This window comes from Fukomys damarensis, unplaced genomic scaffold, assembly GCF_012274545.1.
Source record: "Fukomys damarensis isolate Sample0158 unplaced genomic scaffold, DMR_v1.0_HiC HiC_scaffold_30, whole genome shotgun sequence".
NCBI classification, from domain to species: domain Eukaryota; kingdom Metazoa; phylum Chordata; class Mammalia; order Rodentia; family Bathyergidae; genus Fukomys; species Fukomys damarensis.
Window position 1 is genome coordinate 60,049,603 of NW_022900942.1, and position 27,447 is coordinate 60,077,049.

The 27,447-nt window shown below is 34.2% G+C and overlaps 1 protein-coding gene across 3 annotated transcripts in view; it reads left to right on the top strand.

Annotated features, from left to right (window-relative positions):
• Nucleotides 1-27,447, top strand: part of Rock1 (Rho associated coiled-coil containing protein kinase 1) — a 124,102-nt gene that overhangs the window by 22,160 nt on the left and 74,495 nt on the right. For all 3 annotated transcript variants that reach the window (XM_010638700.1, XM_010638701.1, XM_010638702.1), the window contains exons 2-6: nucleotides 9,642-9,723; nucleotides 22,886-22,986; nucleotides 23,601-23,738; nucleotides 25,515-25,690; nucleotides 26,576-26,660. In XM_010638700.1, the coding sequence (XP_010637002.1) occupies nucleotides 9,642-9,723; nucleotides 22,886-22,986; nucleotides 23,601-23,738; nucleotides 25,515-25,690; nucleotides 26,576-26,660 (582 nt within the window). The remainder of the gene's footprint in view (nucleotides 1-9,641; nucleotides 9,724-22,885; nucleotides 22,987-23,600; nucleotides 23,739-25,514; nucleotides 25,691-26,575; nucleotides 26,661-27,447) is intronic.

Consider the following 27,447-nt stretch of genomic DNA (forward strand, 5'->3'; position numbering starts at 1 on the left):
ATATATATATATACACACACACACACACACACACACACTACCTTGTTTATTCACTCATCTGTTGATAAATGTTTACATTGTTTTAACCTTTTTCATTTTTAATAATGCTGCTATGAACAGTGTGATACAAATATTTGTAAAAGTTCCTGCCTTCATTCTTTTATGTACTGTGTACCCAGAAGTGAAGTCATTAAGTAGTATTTCTAATTTTTTTCACTCTGTTCATAGTGTCCTTTGCTGCACAAAAGTTTTAAAAGTTTTTTTTTTGTGTGTATGTGTGTGTGTGTGTGTGTGTGTGTGTGTTCCCCGGCCTAAAAGTTTTACATTTTGATAAAATCCAATTTTTCTGTTTTTCTTTAGTTGCCTCCAGTTTTTGGTATCATTTGGCAAGAGATAATTGTCAAATTCAATGACATGAAGTTTTCCTCTTGATTTTCTCCTAAGCATTTCATAGTTCTAGCTTTTGCACTTAAATATTTGATTGCTTTTGAGTTATTTTATTTGTAGTGTACTTTAGGGCACAACTTCATTTTTCTACATGTGAACATCCAGTTTTTGTAGCACTGTTTGTTGTAAAGACTGGTCTTTCCCCATTGGATCCTCTTGACACCATCATTGAGATCAGTTGACCGTGTATGTATCTGAGGGCTTATTTATAGTCCTTTTCTTTTCCTTTTTTCTGTATATATCTGTCTTTTTGCTAGCATTGTACCATTTTGATTACTGTGAATTTGTAGTGTTTTTTTTTCTTCTTTGTTTTGGTTTGAGACAAGGTCTCTGAATAGCTCAGACTGGCCGTAAACTCACTAGGTAGCCCATGCTGGTCTCAAACTTGAGAGATTTTCCTGCCTTAGCCTCCTACGTGCTAGATTACAGGTGTGCGCCACCATCCTCAGTTTGTAGTGGGTTTTCAAACCAGGAAATGCAAGTCCTCCAACTTTGTCCTTTTTCAAGATTGTTTTGGCTGTTTGGATCACTCAATATTTCACTTGAATGTTAGGAATTTTTTTTCCTTGCAAAAATCAAGCTGGTAGAAACATGTTTATCTGTACATCACTTTGGGTGGTATTGCCATTTTATTTTATTTAAAAATTTTTTTGATATTGGGAATTGATCTCAGCACCTTGTGCTTGAAAGGCAGGCATGATGCCACTGAGCGAAATCCCTGGCCTGGTTTTGCCTTTTTTTTTGTTTGGTACCGGGGATCAACTTGGGTCCTTGTGCTTGCAAGGCAAGTGGCAGAACCACTGAGCTAAATCCCCGGCCCTATGGTTTTGCCATTTTAATAACATTAAATTTTCCAACTTGTGAACGCAGGATGCTTCCCCATTTATTTAAGACCTTTTTATTTCAGCAATTTTTTTGTCTTGTTGTAGTTTTTTTTAATGTGCAAGTTTTGAGTATCAGTTAAACTTGTTCTTAAGTATTTTATTTTTGATGCTTTTATAATGAAGTTACTCTTAAATTTATTGCTTAGATCATTCATTGTTATATATACACTAAATGCAGCTGAATTTTGAGTTTTGAGTAAACTTTAACTTTGCTATTTGGTTATTAGCTCTAACAGTTTTGTATTTTGTTTTGTTTTGATGTGTGTGGAATCTTTATATTTTCTACATAAGGTCATATTGTCTGTGAACAGGTAATTTTATTTACTCATTTCCAATTTGGATGCCTTTTCTTTTTATTGCTTAATTTCTCTATCAAGAAATTCCAATATAGTGTTGAATAGCTGTGGTAAAAGCTGACACATTTGTTTTGTTCCTCTATGGGGGAATTATCAAGTCTTTACCATTGAGTGTGATGTTGGTAGTTGCGAGTTTTTCATACAGGGCCTTTGTCATGATTAGGAAGCTTCTTTCTATTTCCAGTTTGTTGAGTTTTTTTTTTTTTTTAAATCCTGAAAGTATGTTGAATTTTTATTAAGCAATTTACCTTTGTCTAATGAGATTTTCATGTGAATTTTGTCCTTTATCCTATTAATGAATTACGTTGGTAGATTCTGTATGGATTTTGTTTTTTGTTTTTGTTTTTTGAAACAGGGTCTCACAGTGTAGTTCATTCAGGCTGATCTTGAACTCGCTGTGTAGCTCAGGCTGGCCTCAAACTCACCGTAGTCTGCAGGCTCTCGAGTGCTGGGACTACTGGTGCGTGTCACCATGCCTGTCTTTTATATGGATTTTTGTATGCATCCCACCTTTGCATCCCTCCTGTAAATCCCATTTGATTGTGATCTATAATACTTTCTACTTGCTACTGTATTGTTAGTATTTTGTTGAACATTTTATGTTTATATTCATATGTTTCATAAACTTAATAATGTGTAATTTTTGTTTTGATATCAGGGCAGGGCTGGCTAGCCTCATAGAGTAAGCTAGGAAATATTTTTCTACTGAAAAGTACCAGTACTAATTCTTTAAACAGTTGATAAGATTTACCAGTGAAGCCATCTGGCATTGGAATTTTTTTTTTTTTTTTTTTTTTTTTTTTTTTTTTTTTTTTTGGGTACTGGGGATCTATCTCTGGTCCTTGTGCTTGGGAGTCTGGCAGCAGAATCCCTGAGCTAAATCCCTGTCCCATGGGGATTTTCTTTATCAGGAAGTTTATTATCATCAATTCATTAATTTATTTTGGGGTAGATTTAGATTTTCTATTTGTTCATAATTTAGTTTTAGCAAATTATGTGCTTCTAGGAGTTTGTCCATTTTTTCTAAGTTACCTAATTTTTTGGTCTATTGATATTCATAGTATTCTGTTACTGTCCTTTTTATTTCTGCAGAATCTGTAATCACCGCACTTTTCATTTTTTATTTTGGTGATTTGAGTCTTTTTTTTCCTTAACCACCTTATTAAAGGTGTATCAATTTTTTAAATATTATCAAGGACTAACTTTTGGTTTTATTGGTTTTTCTATTGGTTTTTTGTTCCCTATGTTATTTATCTTGATAATCTTTCTGATAGCCTTGGGTTTAGTTTGCTCTTCTTTTCCTTGTTCATTATTGTATAATGTATAAGATTATTCATTTGAAATATTTTTTCTTGTTTTAGTAAGCATTTATAGCTATGGATTTACTTCATAGCACTGATTTCTCTGTATCATGCAAGGCCTATATGCTGTATATATTTTCATTCTCATTTGCCTCAAAGTATTTTCTAGTTTTCCATGTGATTTTTTTTTAACCCATTGATGACTTTAAGAGTACTGTGCATTGTTAAACCAGGTGTGGTGGTGCACACCTATAATCCTAGTACTCAAGAGTCTAAGGCAGGAGGATGTCTGGAAACTCATGCCAGCCTGGACTACATAGTGAGACCCTGTCTCAAATTTTTTTTAAGAATTCACTGTCTAATTTCCACATGTTTGTCATTTCCAGCTTTTTTTCTCTTGTTTCGTAGTTTCATTCCATTGTGAATTGAACAGATGTTATGTGATTTAATCTTTTAACAGAGTTATTTTGTTGCCTAATATAGGGTCTACCCTGGGTAATGTTCCATATGCATTTGAGAAAAATATGTAGTATATTATTGAGTAGAATATTTATATATGCCCTTTAGTTCCAAGTCAGTTAATGACAGTGTTCATGTCTACTATTTTCTTAATAATTTTCTATCTGATTGTTCTGTCCATTATTGAAAGTGGAATATTGAAATTTCCAACTATTTGTAGACCCTTGCATTGTGTCATTTGTTTGCTTTGTATGTCTTGGGGCTTTGATGTTTAAGTTTGTAATTATAAGGGCTGGGGATTTAGGTTCAGCCGCCTGCCTTGCAAGTGCAAAGTCCTGAGTTAGATCCCCGGTACCCCCCCAAAAAAAGTTTGTAATTATATCTTGTTGCCAAATTGACCCTTTAATTAATATATGCCCATCTTTGTGTCTTAGATTTTTTTTTAACCTAAAGTCTATTTTGTGTGGTATTAGTTTACTCAACTCAGTTGTTTGCATGCTGTTTTTGTGGGACATCTTTTTCTGTCCTTTCACTTCCAGCTTACTCATTATTTTGTCAATTTCTGTCTTATGATCTGAGAGTTTAATTCATTTATATTAATTACTTATTACCTCTAGAATATTTGATTTCATTTGTAACTTCTTTCTCTTTGTTGATATTCTCATTTTGTTTATACAGTTTTCCTGCTTTAGTTTTTTTCTGTTTCCTTTAGCTCTTTGAATGCAATTTAAGACTTTTTTGGAGGGGTACTGGGGATCAAGCTCAGGACCTTGCACTTACAAGGCAGGCAGCGGAACCACTGAACTAAATCCCTGGCCCTTAAGACTGTTTTAATATCTTTGTCTAGTAAATCCAGCAGTTTTAGCCTTTCTTAGGGATAGTTTCTCTTCACATTTTTTTGGTACTGGGGATTGAACTCGGGTCCTTGCGCTTGCAAGGCAGGCCACTGAATCATTGAGCTAAATCCCTGGCCCTCTCTTCACATATTTTATTCCTCTGAATGAGTCACGTTTTTCTGTTTCTTTGTGTATTTTGTTATTTTATATTGAAAACTAGTCATTAAACTTTTATATTCTTTTTAAAAAAATAATTTTCATTTTACCCCATTATAGTCTGTTAACTTTGGCAACCAGATTTTTTATATTTTAAAGAGTTTTTTGTTTTCTTGGTTCATTTAGCTAATATTTGGACAGAAATATTTGTGCATTTCAAGATGTACAAGTAAAGACTAAAAAAGCCTTACAAAAACAAAGAACAAACCACCTCCTCATCTTTGTAGATTTGGTTTCTGCCAGGGCATTCTTTCACCACTTAGCTAAGCTTAACTCTACATTTTTTGATCAGCCTAAGGTGAAAACTTAGGGTCTTTTTTTTAATTCTTTTCAGCGTGTGTTTTATTGTTTTTTGTTTTTTTGGTCTGGGTGAGATGACATTCTGAATTTTCCTGTGTACAAGGCTGGTTTTGAAATGATCACATTTCTTAAGGTGTCTCACCAGTTTCTCTGGGCCTAGCTGGTCTGTAACTATTGTTGTGTCTGTAGTTCTCTTATCTCCTGCCACTGATCTCTTGCCCCACGTGTGTCAGTTTTACAGCAGCCTTCCTTGTAGCTTTTATGAGCAGTCTGCTGCTTTCCTGCCCAAATTCTAAGGCATGTGAAACGCACGTGAGTCCTTAGCTTGTCTCTTAGTTGTCTCATGTAAGAATGGGCAAGTACAATATAATTTTACTCTGCTCCCTTGAGTTCAAACCATGGGGAAATGGGAATCAGTTTGTCACCTGCTAAAAACTATCACTGTTCTTGCCCTGGCATAGGGTGAGACAAAAGTAACTAAATCTTCACAGAATTTTTTTACTGTTTTGAAGACCTTTACTTGATTGGACTTTGCCTTGTTTGCTGTAAACCTTACTTTTCCAGAGCTCCTACAGAATTGGTTTAGATAGCTTCTGGCTGTTTTTGTCTGTTGTGATCTTATCCCCCCCCCCCTTTTTCTTTATTGGTACATTTTAGGTATACAATGCATTTACATTCATCATTGGGATCTTGTATCTTTACAAGATGTATCTTGGTTCTGTTGTGATCTTTAACTATGTTTGTAAGGAAGAAGAGCGTGGATCTTCTAGTCCACTAGTTTGCTGACATTTGATAATGACTTAAACATGCTGCAGTATATATAACACAAAACTTACATTTTAATTATTTCTAAAAAGTATGCAGTTTATTAACATGTCATTTACTTGAGCATTTTCCAGGGTTTTATTCCTCACTTTTTTCCTTCTATGTTTGTTCTCCTTGGGTAACTGCAACTGTTTGCCTGTATTAAGTGTGCTCTCATGACTCCTGCATGTATGACAGTCCCAGTCGCTAATGTTAAAGTCAGATAAATATATATATCCTGCCCCTGCTACCCGGGATGAAACTCAGGACCTTGTGCTTGCCAGGCAGGTGCAGCACCACTGAACTCCATCCCTGGCAGACTCATATTTTTGATTGCCATCTAGTTATCTATAAAATGTTTTCCCTTGGAAACTTCAATTTCAATTATGTCCAAAACATGAATTTGCTCTCTCCAAATCACAGCCTCTGCCTTGGTTAAGGAAGTTTCTATAAACTAGAACAAAATAGTAAAATCAGTCTCACCCTCATATAATCATTATAAGTCCTTTCTGTCCAATTTTCAGTTATTTTGCTTCTAGTTCTCCATCCCCATTTCCTCAGTTTAGTTCAGTCTTTTAAAACTCTTGTGCTTATGTATTATCGCAACATCCTCTTAATTGCTGTCTTTTCTACCCATCTCTTCTGGTTTGTAATCATCTTTTTCATTGCCAGATTTTACCAAAAAAACAAAAAACCAAAAAACCATTTAGGTAACTGTCTTCCTTGCAAATTCCGTTATAGGATGATAATTACCCAAATTTTTAGCCTGGTTTTACATATGTTTAATATTCCCTAATCCACCCTCACAACTGTCCTAAATTTGCTAACTTTCCCAATCCACAGCATTCTGTTCTCATTCTTTAAATTCTTGTTTTTCCTCTCTCTTGGTTGCCTTATTCCACCTCTGATTTATTACTTCTAAATTCTGTTTTTTAAAATTGAGTTCATGTTTATCTCTGTGAGGCCCCAAAGGATTAAACAGTTCTTTGTCTGTTTATATAGTACCTACTCATAACACTTGGTATATTTGCTTTTTCTACCTACTTCTAAACTCCCAGAGACAGGAAGTATTTTATATTTTTTTCTCTTTCCCACAATGGAGGACACTGATTTATAAATAAATACACTATAGCATTTATATACAATAGTTCCTATAATAGGGAGCACAAAGAAGGCTATTATTAACATTGTCTCAGAATGTTTGAGAAGGCAGCACAAAGTAAGGAATATTTGAGGCAGTCTGAATATAAGTGTTCACATTCCTGCTGGAGACTGGAGCAGGTGCAAAGGCAGTGGGAGAGAGTGAGCAAGATTTGTGGCTGGTATAGCACCCTGGAGCTCAGTCCCAACTGTGTGCATGTAGAGAAAATGAGGCCAGAAAGGCGTTGTTGGTGAGACTGGGAGAGCCAGTGTTAGGTGTTCTAAGTAATTCGAATCGCTTAATTTTTATTTTTATTACTATAGTTGCTCTGAGGAAGATCAACGTGAATGTAATGTCACTGATTAAACATTCTAATTGTGTTTAATATCAGGTTGTTAAAATTCCCTAAGGAAATTTTGTCTTCATTTTCAATTTTGAAAATTTCTCATTTCTTTACCTAGTGCTTGATTTTTTGAAAACATTCTACCACATGTACTAAATAAATTTTCCTTAAATGGTGTATCTTCTGTTATTGAGGTTTGGTAACATACTTTTAGTACCAGAGCTCAGCGTATTTTATTTAGAAGTAATTTGGTTTTCATAAGCCCCAGTCATGCTCCTGTAGTAATAATGGATTTTGTGGGGGATAACTTCTCCAAAAATATGTCAATTAGGTTAAGAGTAATAACCATTAAGATTTTGAAAATTTACTCCAAAAAACGTTTCTTGTGTATAGATTATATTCCATCCTTTCCTACTGCCTTTACATTTTCATGCCTTCTAAAACATGTGTTATTTCTAATGGATTTAATCTTAAATAGTATTTTACATAAGACTCTTTCTTTCCCCTGAACTGAGGTTTTAGATGTCTTCAGTTGAATAATTTTCTTTTGCTTCTCTTTTTGGTTAAGCTCTGATGAGGTAACAGCTGGGGCTCCCCTCTTCTCTGCTTCACAGTGCTTCTCAGGAAATGTGAAATGTTCATACTTTATAGAGTCTTAGAAAATGTTATACTTGCAATTAATTATGCCCATTTTTGTATGTGTATGTTAAAATGCTTCTACATGACTAACTTCTTTTAAAATACAACTATTGTAACTGGTCTATTACCTTTGTTCAATTGTTAATAACAAAGAATGACTAATTCTTCAGCACTCATTGCTTCTCTTGTATACCTTGTCCTCTATATTTTTACATTGATGATTAAGCTAAATGCTGAACATGTTATCAAGGTAGAGAGTAGCTTTGCTTTGTGTCTAAGTCATAAAATTAAACAAAGGAGCAGTGTAACTTTATACTTTGGCTGCTATTCCTTGTGAATTGCTTGTACACTTGGAGTGATGTTAATTTCTGTTACAGTGGTAAGTGCTTTTTCTAGAATATAAACTTTAGGAAAGGTAGAATTCTTACTCTTTATGGAACTTTGGAACACTGAATAAAAGTCAAGATTTCTTGTCTTGATTTATGGTTGGACATACACATTGCTTGTGTTATGGAGAACTTTCTCCACTGCCTTAAGGCCAAATCCCTCTCTGCTGCCCTAATGTTTTACCAACTCTCCCCTGTCCAGTTCTAGTTGATATATGCTTTAGGTTATGCTCTGCCAGGGATTTAGCTTAGTGATGCTGATGCCTGCTTTGCTTTAGGTTATGCTTAAAGAATCTTTCTTGCCAATTTTGTTTCTCTTATAAAAAAGATGTGACTTTTGCTCATGGATGATACTGTGAAAGAGTAGACCAATCCATACTGCTGTAAAATTAGAGCATATAGTGATAGATCCAAAAACCTAGTAATGATCTGTAGTTAGTGGAAACAGCTAGTTTTTCCATTAACAAACACTACGATCAGGCTGCATTGGGGAAGATATTAACATCATGACCCAAGATTTATTCTTAAGATTTTATGACTACACAACTGAAGTACCTATTTTCTGTTTATGACATTCCTATCACTAGGGAGACTAATTTTTAGAGTTTTCAAATGTCAGCTACAGAAATAGAAGTAAGACTTTTAAGAGCAAATATTTAACACTTCAGTTCTTACAAATCTGTTGGGTTATATCTAGGCACTTATTACCCTCTTTATATTAGAGAGAACAGAAGCTCATAGTTATATATGAGTTGCCCTCCCAGCAGTAACATTTAGATACACTTTTTTCTTTGGAATACAGTTGCTTGAGGTTTATTTTTTCCCCCCATGTTTAAGTCTTTTCAGCAATCTGGAATTCATTACATTATTAGTCAAGTTCTTTTTCTCTTCAGTGCTATATAGTTATACAAACCATGTTTACCAAAGAGTGACAGTAATAAAGATAGTTTCGGATTACCTGAATATGTTCTAAAGTTGTGCTGTCTTGCCTCTGCCATATATAGCATGATATAGTTTGAATAGATGCCTTTCTGTTTCAGCACAGTGAAATATACCTTCACGTTGCCTGCAGTTGCTTAGATAATATTTACATATCTACCTCATTGGTTGCCCGAGAAGGTGCTCAAGAACTGTGTGAAAATCCAGTACATTTTTAAGATTACGTGAAAATATTTATAGTCATAAATGTAGGTTTTTGACGAGTATGTTTAAAATGGAAATACAGTAGTAAGGAGAAGTGAAATATAAAATTTCTTGACATTATGAAGTGAAAAGTGCATGAATTGAAACTACTTGCCACCTAATCTGTGATGATTTTCTGATCGCATGCCTGGCACATTTAGAAGGTGAAAAATCTATATGTGAAATAAAAAATAACTTTTCTTCTAATACTTTATGTAACTTTATAGAAGGTGTTAAGTGAACACAAGATATACTAGAGAGGAGAGATTAAATATTAAAGTGTGTTTTTATTCTTTTAAAAAATGAAAGTGTTTTAATGGGATTTAAAAAACTGTTTCTTTCTTCAGGATGGATTGGATGCGTTGGTGTATGATTTGGATTTCCCTGCCTTACGAAAAAACAAAAATATTGACAACTTTTTAAGCAGATGTAAGTAAGTTTTTGTGGTGGTTGGTGACTGCCTATCTGTATTTATAACCTAACTTAGGTAACTCAAGTCTTTTCTTTTTCCCCATCTATTTTTTGTGTATTCCATTAGTAATTCATATGTAATATTAATGGAAATTGTGAAAGACATTTTATTTTAATTTATTTTTTATTTTTTTGTTTTTTGAGACAGGATCTCAATATGTAGTTGAGACTGACCTGGAACTCACTGTGTAGCCCAGGCTGGTCTTGAATTCAGAGCGATCCTCTTGCCTCAGCCTCCTGAGTGCTGGAATTACAGGTGTGCGTCACTACACCTGGCTAACATTTTAATAGCTAGTTTGGTGCCTAGCTGGGTAATCCATGAAGTGTTTTGCAGAGAAGGAGATTAAAAATAGTTAAAGCAAGTATGTTTTTAAAATGCAGACAGCCAAACAAGGTGGCACATGATTGATTTTGCAGGTCCTGGATCGAATCCCAGTACCACCAAAAAAGTGAGCAAATAACCAAAAAACATATAAAGTGTAAATATAATATTACTCAAATAATTTATTCATTCCCTCTTGGTCTTTTATGGGTGAGTTAACTGTTGTGTTTGAAAATCCACAGGTAAAAAATAGATTACATGTGAAAAGTCCCCCTAAGTTCTAAGAACTTTTCTCTGTGAAAACTGTTTTATAGTTGAGATTTATGGATATTTCATTCTAAAAATTACTTTTTGAATTTTGGTATTATCATTTAAAGTGTTTAAAAAACCTACTAAAATAGTTTCAAACACTTAATCTTGAAGAATTAATAATAAGATCTAGATCATAAAATTCTCCCCATCTACTTTATTAATCTGTTTTTATACACTATACTTATAGACACAATTAGATCAGTTTGATTTTGATGTTATCTCTCAAGTTTTTTTTTTTTTTTAAGACAGGGTCTCACTGATATGCAATTCAGGCTGGCCTTGAACTCACTTTGTAACAGGCTGGCCTTGAACTTGAAATAACCCTTCCTGTCTCAGCCACTCGAGTACTGGAATGACTCATGCATCACCATGCCTGGCTCTCAGTTTTGATTTGCATATTTTATTACACAAGTTTTATTTTACTGAATAGTTACATCCTTTTTCTTTCTTATAATCTTTTTATCATTTCTACACTTTGAAGGCTTGCCTCAGACTTTTATTTACTAATTCTAGGTTTTATTCTTTTTAACACAAAAAAATTTAGTCTTAAATGCATTTCATTAATTTCTTGTATTTTACTGAAAAAAACAGGATGATTTTATTAATGTTTACACTTGCTAAGCTTTCTAGTTGGTAATATAACAATTAAGATGGAAGAGCTATAGACACGTTTAATGGTAGACAAAAGTTTAATGTTCTTTAGTACAAAGGGGAGAGCATGGTGTATTTTGTAAAGTATGATAGTATAATTGGAACACATACTTTTTTTTTTGCTTTCAGAATACTTATATGCCTGTGTATTACATTTCATAAATAGCATAAATAGCTATAGTAGAAATGAAAGTAAAATAAAAGATCTAAAGCATACTTTGAAATGCTAAATCTGTGTAGTTTAATTTTTATATTAAAGAAGAAAGCAAAGAATAATAAAACAGTTGTATCATGTCGTATGTACTATAGGTAAAATTGTTAACCAAGGAGGAGTTATAACAAAAGCACAAAATTAAATATCCAAAAATACGTTAGTGTTGTACCATCATTTTTAAAAAAAGTCTATTTTAGTAGATGCAGAAAAAACATTAAAACTTCTATATTCCTAATTTAAAGTATCTTTTTATAAACTGGAGAGTAAAATAAATTTTCCCATTCCAATAAAGTAAATCTCCAGGGAACTAATTAGATTTTTAAGACTAAATGCTGCTCATCTTAAGATCTGAAAAGACAAATCTACTTTCATCACCTTTATTCAGCTTTGTCCTGGAAGCTCTAGCAGGTGTAGTAAAGAAAAGCCATATACATTTAAAATGAAGAAAGAAAACTTTAATTCAGATAGCATGCTTTTCTATAGAGAACATCCTCAAGATTCTACAAAAAAAGCTGTAAGAACTAATAAATTCAACAAGGATGCAAGCTCAACTGATGTCCAAAAAGCAAGTATATTTCTATTGCACCAGTAGAAGCAAAAACTTCAAAAATTTAGGGATACATTTGACAAAATACTGTATACAGTATTTCACAAGACAAAAATTAAAGAAGTGGGGTGTTTTAGGGAGAGAGAAACTGATTGAGATTCACTGTTCATAGATTGGCCAGTTCAATATCAAAATGTCAAGAGTAACCACATTAATTAATCCAAAAGAGCCTCTGAGTTCTCAGAAACTTCACATTTTTTATAAAGTGACCAAAAATTCGTATGGAATTGTGAAGAACCTGGCATAACCAAAACAGTTTTGAAAAGTAAGAACAAGGGCTGAGGAGAGTAAGGAGAAAAAAGTGATGGGGAAAGATTAGTGAATAGATATTAATAGATAGAGCAAATAAGTTCTGGTGTCCTTAGGAACAGTAGGATGGCCATGTATGAATAATGAAGTGTATATTTCAAAAAATCTTAAAGGATTTTGAGTGTTTTGACCACAAATAATATAAATATTTGAGAAAATAGATACACTTACCTTGAGCATTGTGCAATGATACCCTATGAAAATGTATAAAATTTAGAATATCCATTAGAAAAATCAAAATTAAAAAAATTTTTCTATTTAAGGAATTTAACTTAAGGGAAAGAGGATGAAAAGAGGAATTAAAGTGTGTTATGTACATGTATTAATTCCATATAAGGAATGTAAACATTACTGCAAACATGTACTAGTAAAATTTTTTATAAAGAATTCAGTCTTAAGTGTCACTAATGTATAGCAGCTTTCAAGTATAGCATCCTCAAATTTTAAATCTTTAGGCCTAACTGTATCCCAGGTTGTCAGTTTTTATTAATGTTAAGGAGTCTATGGAAACATAAAAATAATCTAGAACTGGTTTACTGCATCAGTAATTAAATATAAAGATTGTTTTTCTGGATTCTGATGTGTAATACTAAATAATGAGGACTTCAAAGAAAATGTTCATCAGCCTCACATACCTGATAAAGAAAATGTTGAGGTGAACTTTTGAGTAGGGATTTAGCCAGAAAGAGGAGAGCGTTTGTGACAATAGTGGGACATGTTCAGAAGAGACATATTGTGAGTGGAGGAAGAGCATTGCCTGAAGGAGGGATGGGGAATTTAGGAACAGCGATCATGACTGTGTGTGTTTATAAACCATTATGGATATCACAGACACTTTAGGTATAAAAATTCATAACTGTGTTAATAGAGAAAGCATGCTTATGTGACAAATCTTATTGTAAAAGAATGTAATGGAGGAGCGGGGAAGGAATATTGAATAAGAAAACCATGAACTCGAGAGTGTAAGGCAATGGAGAGCATTTGTTTTGATTTAAAAAAACGATATTTGATTATAGTTGATAAACTTGTTTTACTGATCATATATTCTAATTTGGAGAAAGTAATGAAGGTAATTGCTATTCTGAGTTTGTAATTTTAAAAAACTGAATTGGCTGGCATTTTGGATGTGACAGAGACCTTGAGACAAAGCATTCATTCAGTATAGACTAGGATTTCTCAAGAGCAGTGCTATTGACATTTTGGGTTAGACAGCTCTGTTGTGGGAGGCTGTACTTTGCATTGTAGGACGTTTGGCACTCAGTCTGGCCTCTACCATCTTGATGCCAGTAGCATATTCCACCCCCACCCCCCAATTATGACACCAGAAATGTCTCTAGACATTACCCTCTGCCCCCTGTTTGGCAGCATTGCCTGCAGCTGCCTAAAACTTGATGCTAACAAAGGAAAGAAATATTGGGCACAGCTAGACTTGTGCTCAGAGCTTAGGAAATGTAGCCAGATTTATAGAAAAGGTAAGTTCTATTCATAGTGATTCCAAGCAAAGGATGAAATTTTATAAAGAAGTAGAGAAAGTTGGAAAAATAGTGTTTTGTTTTTGTTTTTTCCCATAGAGAGTTCCCAGATCAAATTGAGAAGTATGTGAACATCAGACTAAAAGTATGAATACATAAATGCAAGAGTAGTGTAAATCGTACTTTTTTTTATAATGGTAGAATTTTGTAGAAAGTATATACTTAAGGTAGTGAAGGCTTCATAAAGAAATACTTGAGTTGAGCCTGAGCTTGATTTCCTGAGGAAACCCTCAGTTTTTAAAAATTACTATTATTATTATTATTATTATTATTATTATACCAGGGATCAAACTCAAGACCGTGTGCTTGAGAGGCAGGCAGCAGAACCACTGAGCTATAAATCCCTGGCCCAGTTCTTTTCAAAGTTTAGAACATTTATGTAAATATAATGAGCTTTTGGGGCTGGGACTTTGATTTAAACTCAAAATTACTTTTTCATGTGTGATAATTATTTTTAGCAACTACATTTTTGGCTTACCTTTGAGGTTAGGTGTGGAGTTTTAAACTTGTGGCATCATTTATGCACTCATAGAATCAGTGATTTTAGAACTTGTTGGATTTCAGATTTTTAAATTAGGGATGTTCAATATGTATTATCCAGGTTAAATAGGTTACACCTAGGATACTGTAGAAAGTCTGTTTGAAATTATTACAAGTAAAAGATCAATAAATCATACTAAAAAAAAAAAAACAAACCCAACAGATGTTGAGCAGGACCTGGCGATACATACGGGTAATCCCATCTTTCCAACTGGAAAGTTACTCTTTCCTTTCCATACTTTTGCACTGGAAGCAAATCACTAGCCCAGGCTATTCTCAAAAAAAAGGTGAATTAATAGGCTCTATCCTCTGGTAGTGAAGTATTTACATATTTTACATGGAAATCTATATATAAGATTTGCCCCTTTCCAGCCATTTATCATCAGTATGGGTAACCTGTATTTTATACTTGGTGTGGTATCCAGATAGTACATTTTTTATTTCATTCTTTCTGTTTTGGCCATTTTGGAGCTCTTCTAGGCTGGACACAGTATTTCTGTGTTGTTTTGACATGCCCTCATTTAAAAGAAGGAAGAAAAAAAGGAAGGAAGGAAAGAATATTGAGCTGGGTGTAGCTCAGTTGCAGAACACTTGCCTATTGTGCGCAGGGCACTGCATTCATTTCCTGGTGATTGATATTTGTGTCTCATTTCATTCTTTTCTGGGGTTATAAGATCACCTGAATTTTCCCTTCCACCCTAAAATTAGCCATTTCTATTAGAGCTCTGGTTCCTTTTACTGTGCTGAATGTGCTTATTGCCACTGGGTATCACTACTTCAGGGCCCTGTCAGCTGGCAGAGCTAGGAAATACGTGTATGTATACTAACCCGTATATGTGTACTTATCTATAGTTATTTCTCTATGTGTATATTTGTTAAAATAAACATATTCATTTTGCCATCACTGTGGGTTCATTCTTGCCTTTCCTCTTGCATACTTGTAATTTCTTTTTCTAATGGTGAGCACCTGACTCTTATTATCTATAATATATTATTTGACCCTAGTATAGTTGTAAAATAATGCTGTAAAACAAACCCCATGAGAGACAAATCAAATTTACCAACTAGAGTGCAGTGTCTTTGTGCATTCCTTTTTGTTTTTAGCCTTGTATCTCCCAGCCAAAACTCCTAAACTTCAGACCTTTACATTCAGCTGCTTTAGCCAAATATTCAAAATACATCCTCTTAGGTAACACACATTTCAACTTTAATGTGCCAAAAACTAAAGAAATATTTTTACACTCAGCAGCCAGTAGAGAAGCTCTTAGGATGAAGTATAGGTGACCTGTTTGTTTAGTGGTAGCAGGTGTCTTAGTCACTTGCTCATCTCTGACACATAATACCCAGCACTCATACTATAAAGGAAGAGAGATGTATTTTGGCTCATACTTTTAGGAGTTTCAGTTTCAAACACACAAATAGCATGATGGAAGGAGTTGGTGTGGAGGAAAACTGCTCACATCCTGGCATCCAGGAAGCAGAGAGAGAAGACCAGGGAGGGAGATAAATCCTTCCAGGTCACAGCCCCAGTGACCTGCCTCTTCCCACCGGCTTCCGCCTCCTCACAGCACATTTAGTTGTGAACTCTTCAGTGAGCCGGTCCACTGGTGAGTATAGTGCCCTCATGATCCAGTCACCTCCCAAAAGCCCCATTTCTGAACATGAGTCTTTTAAGGATCATTGTAGATTTAAACCATAGCAATAAGGAAGCCAGTGTGGCTGAAAAAAATTAAGTAGAATGATATCAGAGAAGAAATCAGATAGAGAAGCCAGGTCACATAATCTTTTTTTTTCTTTTTTTTTTGGTACTGGGGATCGAACTTGATTCCTTGTGCTTGCAAGGCAGGGGGCGGCACCACTGAGCTAAATCTCCAGCCACATAGAGCCTTGTACAGCACTCTGTGAGGTTCTGGGCATCTGCTCTTGATGAGATGGCAAAGCATTAAGAAGTTTTAAAGTGATATGAACTGACTCGTGTTTTAAGAATGTCATCTAGTGTTAGACTAGACTACAGGAAAGCAAGAATGGACACAGGGAAATCAGTTAAGTGGCTACTGCCATAATCCAAGGAAGAGATGATAGTAGCTTAGTGTTCAGCATTGTAGCAGTATGGAAGATAGGTACTTCTCAGGTTCCAGATATATGGCAAAGAGAGCCAACATATTTTCTTGTAAGGTTGGCTATGAAGTGTAAAATTAAAAGAGTCAAGAATGCCCCCTAAAGATTGGCTTACCTTTTACCTCTTCTTTAAAAAAAAAAAAAATCAGAAAATCTTAGCGCATGAAGACATTTAAATTATGTGGCATTAGCTTCTTAATTGTAATTTTGTCTTGACTCTTTTATTCATTCTAAATATTCACATTTATACTTTAAAAATAGAAGGATGTCTCCTCGGCTAATGGTTTGAGCAACATTGAACCATCAACTTAAGTGTGGGGTTCATAATTGGAGATTTGTCATAAAAATATTTCTTCAGTTTTTGGCACATTAACATTGAAATGTGTGTTACCTAGAGGATGTATTTTGAATATTTGGTTAAAGCAGCTGAATGTAAAGGTCTGAAGTTTAGGAGAGAGTGATCTGGACTAGAGATAAAATTTTGAAGATTTAAAAGCCACCAAAGTAGTGTATATAGATAGAAGGAAACATTAAGGATTGAGCCTTGGAATGTTCCAACATTATGAAACCTGAGAGAAGAGGAGGAACCAGCAAAGGCAGCTGAGAAACCAACGATTAAGCTTGGAAAAATCAAAACAAATCAGCATAACATTATTTCAAGAATATGATGTCCTGTAAGTCAAGTGAAGAATGTAACCAGGAGAGAGTGATCAAAGAGTCAAAGTGGCTGATGTGTCAAAATAAGCAGGTTTAGCAACACTATTCATGGCTTGAACGAGCAGTTTTGGTAGAAAGGGAAGGGCCAAAGCCCTCCTGAATTGGTTTTGATAGATAATGGGGAGAAAGATTTAGGAAAAGAGAAGTTAAACAACTTTTGAGCATTTTTGTTGCAGTGGAATTTGAGTAATGTGATAGTAGTAGCTGGTGACAGAAATTGGTCAAGAAAATTATTTTAAGAAAACAGCGGGAAGGGCCGGGGATTTACCTCAGTGGTTCCACCGTCTGCCTTGCAAGTGCAAGGGCCAGAGTTTGATCCCCGGTACCCCCCCAAAAAAGGCTTGATACAGGATTCAGTTAAGGGGAAAATTTAGTGATACAAGAGAAAAAAGGATAATTACTGAGTAAATGACCTTGAGCTAGTGAAAAAGAATGACATCCAATACACAGATGGAAGGATTGACTGAAGATAGAAATAGTCTATAGTAAAAGTTAAGAAGACCAAATGTATGAGTGGAGAAACTATAAATATGGTAGGAGTTGATAGCAGTCCTTTTCTTAGTGTTTCATTTATTTTAGCACAGTAACCAACAAGCACATCAGCCGTGAATGAGGATCAGTAGGAGAGTTGTAGGAGTATGAGAAAAAAAGAAGAAAATGTGAAATATGGTGTGTAGGAGAGGAGAATGAATAGGGAAATATATGATTGCCAAGCAGAATTAAGGGCCAGCTTAATGTTTGTGATTCTGAATTTAAAATAGGATCAATAAATATAATTTTATGTATTCATCCTTATGTACTCAGCTGCATGGGTGCTGACACAAATCATTTGGAGAGTTGTATTATACTAGGCTTGTAGTTTTGCTAAAGTAAATGAAGTAAAAGATGGCTGAAGGCATTGAAGGTATGTGCAAGAGAGAGAATATAATTGACCATATGGTTTAAGCTGAGTAGGGAGTAAAGAGAAACAATTATTGCAGTGAAGAACAGTTATCATAGTTGGGTTAATAGATAAGATGGCTTGGTGGAGTTCAAGAATGTTAGAGTTAAGACTGTAGAGGTTTATAGAATATTTTTACCATAAAGAAATAATAATATTTGAGGAAGTAGATACATCAAACCTGATTTAAATGTTATCCAACGCACATGTGAATTGAAACAACTCATCATATGTTTTTGTTTATCTTTTAAAATACATGGAAAAAGGATGTCAGAGGGACTGAGTATGAAGGCTATGCAATTGCTATTAAGGAGGTTTGAAATTGAAATTATGGGAAGATTATAATTACTAGTAATGAGGAGGTCTGGTAAATCACCATGGAAACATGGTGGCTGGGAGAAGGAGAGGGACAATATCATTGAAGGAAAGAAGTAAACTTACTGAAAGGCTGGGTTTTTGTGAGTGTCATCTGTGGGTATATTAAAATCACTACAAATTAAAATCCAATAGTGAAAGGATATTGGGGAGATAAGTAAACTAACAGTGTCAGTCTGGGAATTTAGCTCAGTGGCATGGTGCCTGCTTTGCAAGCACAAGGTCCTGAGTTCAGTCCCTGCTACACACACACACAAAAAGTATACAGTATATAGCAACATTATCAAACTAAGTATTTATACTATTCTCAACTTATAAGACAGCAATAGCTATAAAAAATAGAAAACAAAGTGGAATGAAGAATGTCTCTTCACAGTTGAATTGTAGAAAGGAAACAAGATTGCAATCTCATATAAGTTTACCACTGGTTTATTTGTTAGCCAAGCAGAGAAAGCTATTTAATGATAGTTGTGATTACAGCAGCCAAAAAATGTGTACAGAGAGAAAAGTTTTCTAAAGACTTTTTATTTGTAGCTTTGGATCTAGGGCAGTGATGGTGAACTTTTTAGAGCTTTCGGTGATTGCAAACAGCCCACTGTGGCATGCATGCCATAGGCCACCCCTGCTCTAGGGATATAGCTTAGTGGTAGAATGCTTTTTAGCTAGCCTGTGTAAGAAGTATTACTCAGAATTTAAAAAGCAGCATGATTGTCAATTAAAGACTGTTTGAGCTCTTTTCCTTAACTTTGGTTTATTTGAGTAATCAGTATAGAATTTGAATTGAGGGAAGAATTGCCCTATAATTTACCCTTAGAGTCTCAGGTAAGCATGATTTTGGTTCCTTTACAACTCGAGTCATATTGCGAAACTAAATTAACATATTCATTTACTATTTTTTGTCCCTTTGTAACATGACCTATATACCATGGATCCTATTTGTTCCTAATGTTTAGACTGTTGTCTACTACATAGCGTTCTGAATATTTGTCTTAAATGTGTCACCTTTAATTCTTATCTCTTGCCTCACATATGGTCACTTAAGTTTATTTTATAAGGTTTTTTTTTTCTCCAAATCCATCCTCCATTTTAGTTAATGTTGCTGTGAAATAATTTTAGAAAAGAAATCACTATGATGTTGAGACCCATTCTTATGTACTATTTTTGATGTTTTGTTAATTGGAATTGTGAAATATTTATATTTACAATGAGCTGCAATTGTAAATCTGAGAAATATTGGTTATGAAAAGTGAAAGAACACTTAACCATATTACAATCATATGGAATGTGGTATACTGGTTAAATGTAATTAGAGTTTTCAGAGATTGTTTGGATATGAGAGGTGGGAAATTACCAATAAGGGATGAAGAAGGAATTGTCCAACCTGAGATTGTCAGCAGTTATGTCAGAAAAGAGAACTGAAGTTAAAAGTATGGTCCAGAAAAGAAAATGGAGTCTAATTAGTGGATATTCCTTGACTGTTTTGGAGATTTCACCTAAGACCTAGGCCAACTGCCTGTGTATGGAATATGGTGATCTGGTGATATCTGATCATCTAAGATAGTTTGGAAAACATCTAGCATATGCACTGATTCCTACCTTAAAGGAGCTAGCTATATACCCTTGAAGAGCAGGCTCCAAATAGAATCCCTAGACCAAGAGATGGGTCTGCTACCTTGTTACTATTGATAGTAGTCTTCAGTTTTAAAATCCTGGGATTAGGGTAGATGTTACTGAGTTTACTCTGTAGAAATTTGAGTTTGATCGAAAGTCGTCAACCAAGAGGCACTTAAGTTTGCTAGCATGTAAGCCTGTATGTATTAAGCTAAAAATCCAAGACAGTAGAACAGAGATCTTTTAGATCACTTGTCTACACTCTTCTCAAGGATTTAAAGCCTTTTTATGGCTCTAAATCTTATATAACAACCAAAGCTCTTTTCTCATCAACAGGCTATTATACATCCCAGTTCAAGACTTTATTCTCTCTCTTTTAGAATATTACACTACTCATGAAATTCACCTCAGTCTTAATCTTACTAACTTAATGTTGGGCATATTCTCCAGAGTACTTCAGCAGAAATGTATGTTTGACGGTGTTTTAATCTGCTTTCTTTTCATGGCTTTCAGCCCTTGGTTTTCAGATTGTGCCGCCAGATTCCACAGGACTCCTGTGACTGCATTTTATAAGAGCATTAAGTACACAAGGCTTCAGCCTCTCTCCAACACCCCTTACTTCCTTAGAGAAGAGCTCTTTCTTTGATCTTTGAGTTGCTTTAAACTTTAATCTGAAAAAGATTTTTGATAATTAAATAGTCATTATATAACTGCTGGCTAACTTATGCAGTTCAGGGACCTTGCCAGCTTCTTCTGCCAGTCTTTACTACAGACTTGATTTTCTAGCAGGAGAATTTGTTGTAGACAGTTCCACTGTTCCTTTGCTTATATTTTCCATCTATCAGAATGTTCTTGGGGCTGGGGATTTAGCTCAGCGGTTCGGTGGCCTACCTCACAAGCGCAAGGACCCGAGTTCAATCCTGAGTTCCAAAAAAAAGAATTTTCTTAATTTTCATTCTCTCTCATTGGGCTGATACGCTTCCTTTGAGATATGTTGCAGACATCATTATCTCCAGAAGGTCTTTCTAGACATCTCCCTCCCACGCAGGTTTGAATTAGTGTCCTTTTTAGTTCTCTAAAAACTACTTACCTCTCGCTTACTACATTTAAAATTATATTTTTATTATTTCTGTCTCATTTGCCAGAGTTTGAAATTCTTAAGAGCCAGAATTTTAAAGTTTCCTTTATATCTTCACTGAGATTAGAGCTTGACACGAACATTTGTGCAATTAATTATTTTTTGCTATATAAATTTATATATTTACTGTATATTTTTCTAGTGTATCAATCTTGCATTGGATACTTACCTAGAATTAATGTACTTATCTCTGTGTGGAAATCTGTTTCTGTTGCTTGTGTTTATTGATCATAATGTACATAAATGATTGAGTTTGAATGTGCTTTTTCAAAGAAAACCAACATTATTGCTTTTATTAGGAACTAGAATTGCAGTTTAATACATGTTTTTTATTTTGGACAACTCTAAAATGTGAAGCTGTTCTTGCCAGTGTCCAACTAGTGGATTAAAATAGGCCTATTTTAACCTATGACCAAATTAGGAATTAGAATATCTATCCAGTGGGGATTTGTAAATTATTGTAGTTTGTAGCATGAGAGGTTTATGTAAATAATTACAGTGATTCCCACTGTGTGTTTGAAATTAAAATCTGGATTGAAATAGAGAAGTATAATGATGTAAGTACTAAAGACTGGCAATTTTGGAAATTTTATTTTGTCTTTAGCATATTTGCCTTTGATATCTTAAATGTTCTGTCTTTTTAAAAGAACCATCCAAGCTGACGATGAAAGGAAAATTTTATTCCATTACTCTAAAACAGCTACCCAAGATTCCTAAATTTAAATATGGTGAGCTGGGTGGTGGCACATTCTTTAGCATATTTGCCTTTGATATCTTAAATGTTCTGTCTTTTTAAAAGAACCATCCAAGCTGACGATGAAAGGAAAATTTTATTCCATTACTCTAAAACAGCTACCCAAGATTCCTAAATTTAAATATGGTGAGCTGGGCATGGTGGCACACGCCTGTAATCCCAGCACTCGGGAAGCTGAGGCAGGAGGATCGCTGTGAGTTCGAGACCAGCCTGGACTGCATAATGAGTTCCAGGTCAGTCTCAACTACATAGTGAGACCCTGCCTCAAAAAACAGAAAAACAAATAAATTTGGTATGTACTTAAGTTATAAGAATGAATGAGCTAATTATTCTGGTTTTGTTCATAGTGTAGTGTTTGTTTTCAAAACTTTTTATTGTTAAATTTTGATAAAAACTTTCAGTACTGTAGGACCATTCCAGAATTCATTTTTAAAAATTCTTAACACATTGAATATTTCTCTATTTTATAACTTCAGATTTCTTCTATGTGTCATTTCTTCATGAAGTTTTTTGTTGTTGTTATCAGGGATCGAACTTGGGTCCTTGTGCTTGCTAGGCAGGTGCAGAACCATTGAGCTAAATACCTGGCCCTTATCTTTTCTTTCTTTTCTTTTTTCTTTTTCTTTTTTGGTTTTTTTGAGACAGGATCTCACTGTCTGTGATTGACCTGGAACTCACTCTGTAGCCCAGGCTGGTCTCGAACTCACAGCAGTCCTCCTCCTGCCTCACCCTCCCGAGTGCTGGGATTACAGTTGTGCACCACCACGCCCTTCTTTCAGTGAAGTTTTTGATTACGTTTCTGAATAATTTCTTTTTTTTTTTTTTGGTACTGGGGATCGAACTCAGGGCTTGTGAGGCAGGCGGTGGACCCACTGAGCTAAATCCCCAGCCTGTGTTTCTGAATAATTTGATTGTAAAATACATAGTGTTAGTTACAGTGCTTTAGTGACTTAAAATTATCAACTTTTCTTTTCATGCAGATAAAGATACAATTAATAAAATCAGAGATTTACGAATGAAAGCTGAAGATTATGAAGTTGTGAAAGTGATTGGTAGAGGTGCATTTGGAGAAGTTCAATTGGTACGTTATTTGAATTAGATCTAAAAAAACTTTAAATTAAAAATTCTACTTGTGTGTTTAACATATATTATTTGGGAAAGTATTGTTTTTATAGAATTCTTGCTCTGACCATTCTTACCTAAGGATATGAAAGCCTTGGGCTAAATCTAGCAGTGGTAAGAAGTGTTTTCTTCAGGCTTCCTTGGGTGATCCAAGCATGAGAAGTCTTTGCCCCTAATGTGGATTGTCTGAAATACTACTGGACAGTAAGCTTTATAAACAGGAGCAATTCTTACAGCTGAGCAGAGTGGGAAAGTGTGCTGCTTAATAGAGGGCCGCAGGGGTGAAACTTTGGGGCTTTCAGTGATGAAAACAGCACACTGCGGCACGCATGCTGTAGGTTCGCTAGGACTGCAGTAGGGAATGACCTTTTCCCTAGTATTACTTCTGGTAATGAAAATCATGACATGAGCTAGTTGAAAATTTCAGCAGGAAGAATAAAAATAGCTAAAAAAAAAAATAGCTGAAATAATACTAAATTAATTAACAAGCTTCAGAATTATTTAGTAAATTATTCTATGAAACATTAATGTTTAAATATTAACAAAAGGTTTTTGTTATTTTCAATTTTAAAGGTAAGACATAAATCTACCAGGAAGGCATATGCAATGAAGCTTCTCAGCAAATTTGAAATGATTAAGAGATCTGATTCTGCTTTTTTTTGGGAAGAAAGGGATATCATGGCTTTTGCTAACAGTCCTTGGGTTGTTCAGGTAAGATTTTACTACTGTTTCATCATTACTGTATTAGTTTGTAAGTAAACATCTGAGAAATTTATTTTTTAGGACAATAATAATGTATTGGCAATTACAAAATTCTTTAATACATCATTTTAAAATCATAAAATGTAATTTTGTTGAATAATCTCCAGAAAAACCAAAGCAAAAAATTATTTCTCTAGAATTTAATTAAATAATGTGCTTTGATTTGAGTTTATTATATTTTAACTTTATATACTCATTATTTTCTATGAGAATATAATGTTTTTATTTTGTTACAAAAATGCGATTCTTTTAATAGTTCCTTGTCAGTGTCTTTCATACTTTGCAGAAAGGGAGAGTGAAGGGACAGTGCAGGGACTAAGGCGAGGCCACCCATAAGATGGCCACGAAATACACGCTAGAAGCCAGGAATTGGCCCAGTCTTGACTGCAAGTGGATATATATTTAAAGCTGTGGCAAAGTTATGTAACCTCTCTGGGCCACATTTCTTTACTTAAAAAAAATGTGCGAAACTTGTCATTGATTGCTTGTTTTCAGTTGTAAAGTTAAAGGGTCAAGAATGATTTGAGATAAATTAAAATTCTAGATATTCTAAGTCTGCTTTAACTAAACCAACTTGTAGTGGAGTCTGTAATGTAAGATTTTCATATAGCCAGGCCATTTTTAAATTTCTAACATGTATTTTTTGATTGGTTGATGGATTTACATTGTGTAATGAAGACTAGTCTAAATAAGCATTCTAGTAATTGGAATAAAAACGATGTGGAAAATGTCGCAGATTTACATACAACTGCATTTTAAAACTTGAAATGTCTGCTCTGTTTTTGTCAACAGTGTAGATCACAGTTTCTCAGATTCAGTAACTGTTGACATTTTGAGCCACATAATTCTTCAGTGTGGGGACTGTCCTATGCATTAATCCAATTACTAGTATGTTTGGTTAGGTGTTTGAAAGTGCCCCTGGCTTCTACCCAGAGATACTGAGTACACTTTACTCTGGGATATAGTAGTCATGAAATGCTACTTAGTTTCTTAGCCTTCCCCCAAAATATTAAAATAACCAAGGCTGTATGTAAACACCATTGAAAAAAGAAAACATGAAGATTTAAAAATAAACATCTAGGTAAATTATTATCTCTAGGGAATTTTAAATTTTAGTTTCATTCTGAATTTCTTGTATCCACCTGCTCACCAAGAAGCAAATTTGAAACTCAAGAAAGTTTAGTTCCTTATATTCTTGTAAAGGGTTATACTTACAGAAACCTTGGGAAGTTGAGCAAATTGCTAGAGCCAAGCAGCTAATAAGGAGCAGCTGGAATTGTAGCTTAGTTTATCAAAGATTTATTGAGAATTGTTGTATGGATATAAATCAAACAGTAAACCTCACTAATGTATAAGACTTGTATATTCTTAATTGAAACTTACAGATGAAAAATTTAGATAGTATAGTTATGAAGAAAACTCTTCAGGATAAGTTCATACTTCTGGTTATACATGTGTCTTGGTGGCATGTTTTTCTTTTCTTCTGGTATGGGGGATCAGACTTAGGACCTTGGACTTGTGAGGCTGGTGCTTTAGCCACTGAGCTAAATCCCCCGCTTCTTTTTTTTTTTTCTCAGTACCGATGATTGAACTCAGAACCTTGTGCTTGCGATGCACTCTTTTCTTTTAATTGTACTTCGAGCTATTCTGCAATTTGATTATTTTACTTTTCTGTTAGCATTTTGCTTACTCTAACATATTTATTGTTTTGTTGTATTTGTATAGCTTTTTTACGCATTCCAAGATTATCGATATCTCTACATGGTGATGGAATACATGCCTGGTGGGGATCTTGTAAATCTAATGAGCAACTATGATGTGCCTGAAAAGTGGGCACGGTTCTATACCGCAGAAGTAGTTCTTGCATTGGATGCAATCCATTCCATGGGTTTTATTCACAGGTAAAGATAATTTACATTTTCTTACTAGTTAGAAGATAATACCTAACGAACTTAAACTTTATTCAATTTTTTTCTTTTAATTCTAAATCTCTCCAAGTCTCCCCCCTTTTAACATGTGTGGCATTGTGGACTTCTAGTGTTAGTATTTAGTTTAATGTTGATATAAATGTATTCTTTAATGTTCTTTTATGTGATTATATAGCTTTTATAATTTGAAAAGTAAAAATTATAAACTGGTTTTCTAAAGTATATAGTATTCACTTAGATTTTAATGTTGTGTAATTAAAAGTTAATTATACTTTTGAGTTAATTTTTCTATTAATAGGATAGGTCATATTTACTTAGTAGAAGAAGAATTTCATATGTTCCACAAACACTGGTTGACATATATTCTCTTGCTGTGCTATGTGTCAAGGATCAAAAATGAAATTGGCTTGGACTCTGTCCTGTCCTGGAGTACTTACTATTTTCTGTGCTTCGATTATCTTTTTTTTGTGAGCAGCAGCAGCAGCAGCAGCATCATCATCATCATCATTTATTTTTCTTTTTTTTTGGTACTGGGGATCAAACTTGGGTTCTTGCGCTTGTGAGGCAGAGAGCATTATATTTTTGACAGTTAATGTTCTCGTGGTTAATGATTGATTTCTCCCTAGAAAAAGCAAATGCTAAAGAAAAATATATATGCCTTCTTTTAGGCATTAACATTTAAAGGAGTTTTTTTTTTAAATAAACTTCAATTTCTCAATATGGATAAGGGAGCATGTGTAGATAAAGGTGGCCTTATATAGATTGAGTAAGGATACTTGGCCTAAAATAACCGCCTCATAATTTTTCTCAGTGTCTGATCTGTTTCAGAAATGCTCTACTGTTTTTTTTTTCCTTCAGAGATGTGAAGCCTGATAACATGCTACTGGATAAATCTGGACATTTGAAGTTAGCAGATTTTGGTACTTGTATGAAGATGAATAAGGTTAGTTCTATTTTCATTTGGTTTTTGCTAATCCAAGATAGATAGTCCTTTAAAAAATGTTGTTTGAATTCACTAACCATATCTGGACTCGTCTTGGAATTGATGTGACCTTATTTGTTGAACTAAATACCGTGGTTTCAATGTTGTATTAGTAACTTGTTAGTGATTTATTTTTTTTCCCTTCTCTATTTAGAGAAAATTTTTGCCAGATTTACTAGATCCTTCATAACAACTCTTACACTGCTGGTAACTAGAAATGGAAAGTTTAAATGTCACTATTCAAGTGTTAAAATTAGAATTTCATAAAAATTAAATAGAAAGAGTGTGTGTATTTGTTAGTGTTTTAGTTCCCTTCTGTTAACATGTACATTTTACTTGCTTATTTTAGGTGTCAATCTCAGAAAGTATCCATGCTCACTATTACATAACAAGTAACAAATATACACAACTGAAGGATGTAATATGTTACTTTTCAATTGAAGGAGTTTATTTTTTTTAGTGTACCACAGAACAATAGAATGTTACATTTATTATTTTGTTTAGTTTTTGTTTTTTTTTTTTGGTACCGAGGATTGAACTCAGGACCTTATGCATGTGAGGCAAGCAACCACTAAGCTAAATCTCTGGCCCTACATTTATTATTATTTTTGTTTGTTTTTGGCTTTTTTTGGTACTGGGGAATGAACTCAGACCTTGAGCTTGCAAGGCAAATAGCGGAATCACTGAGCTAAATCCCCAGCCCCACTACATTTATTATTATTTATTATTATTATTTTTTTTTTTTTTT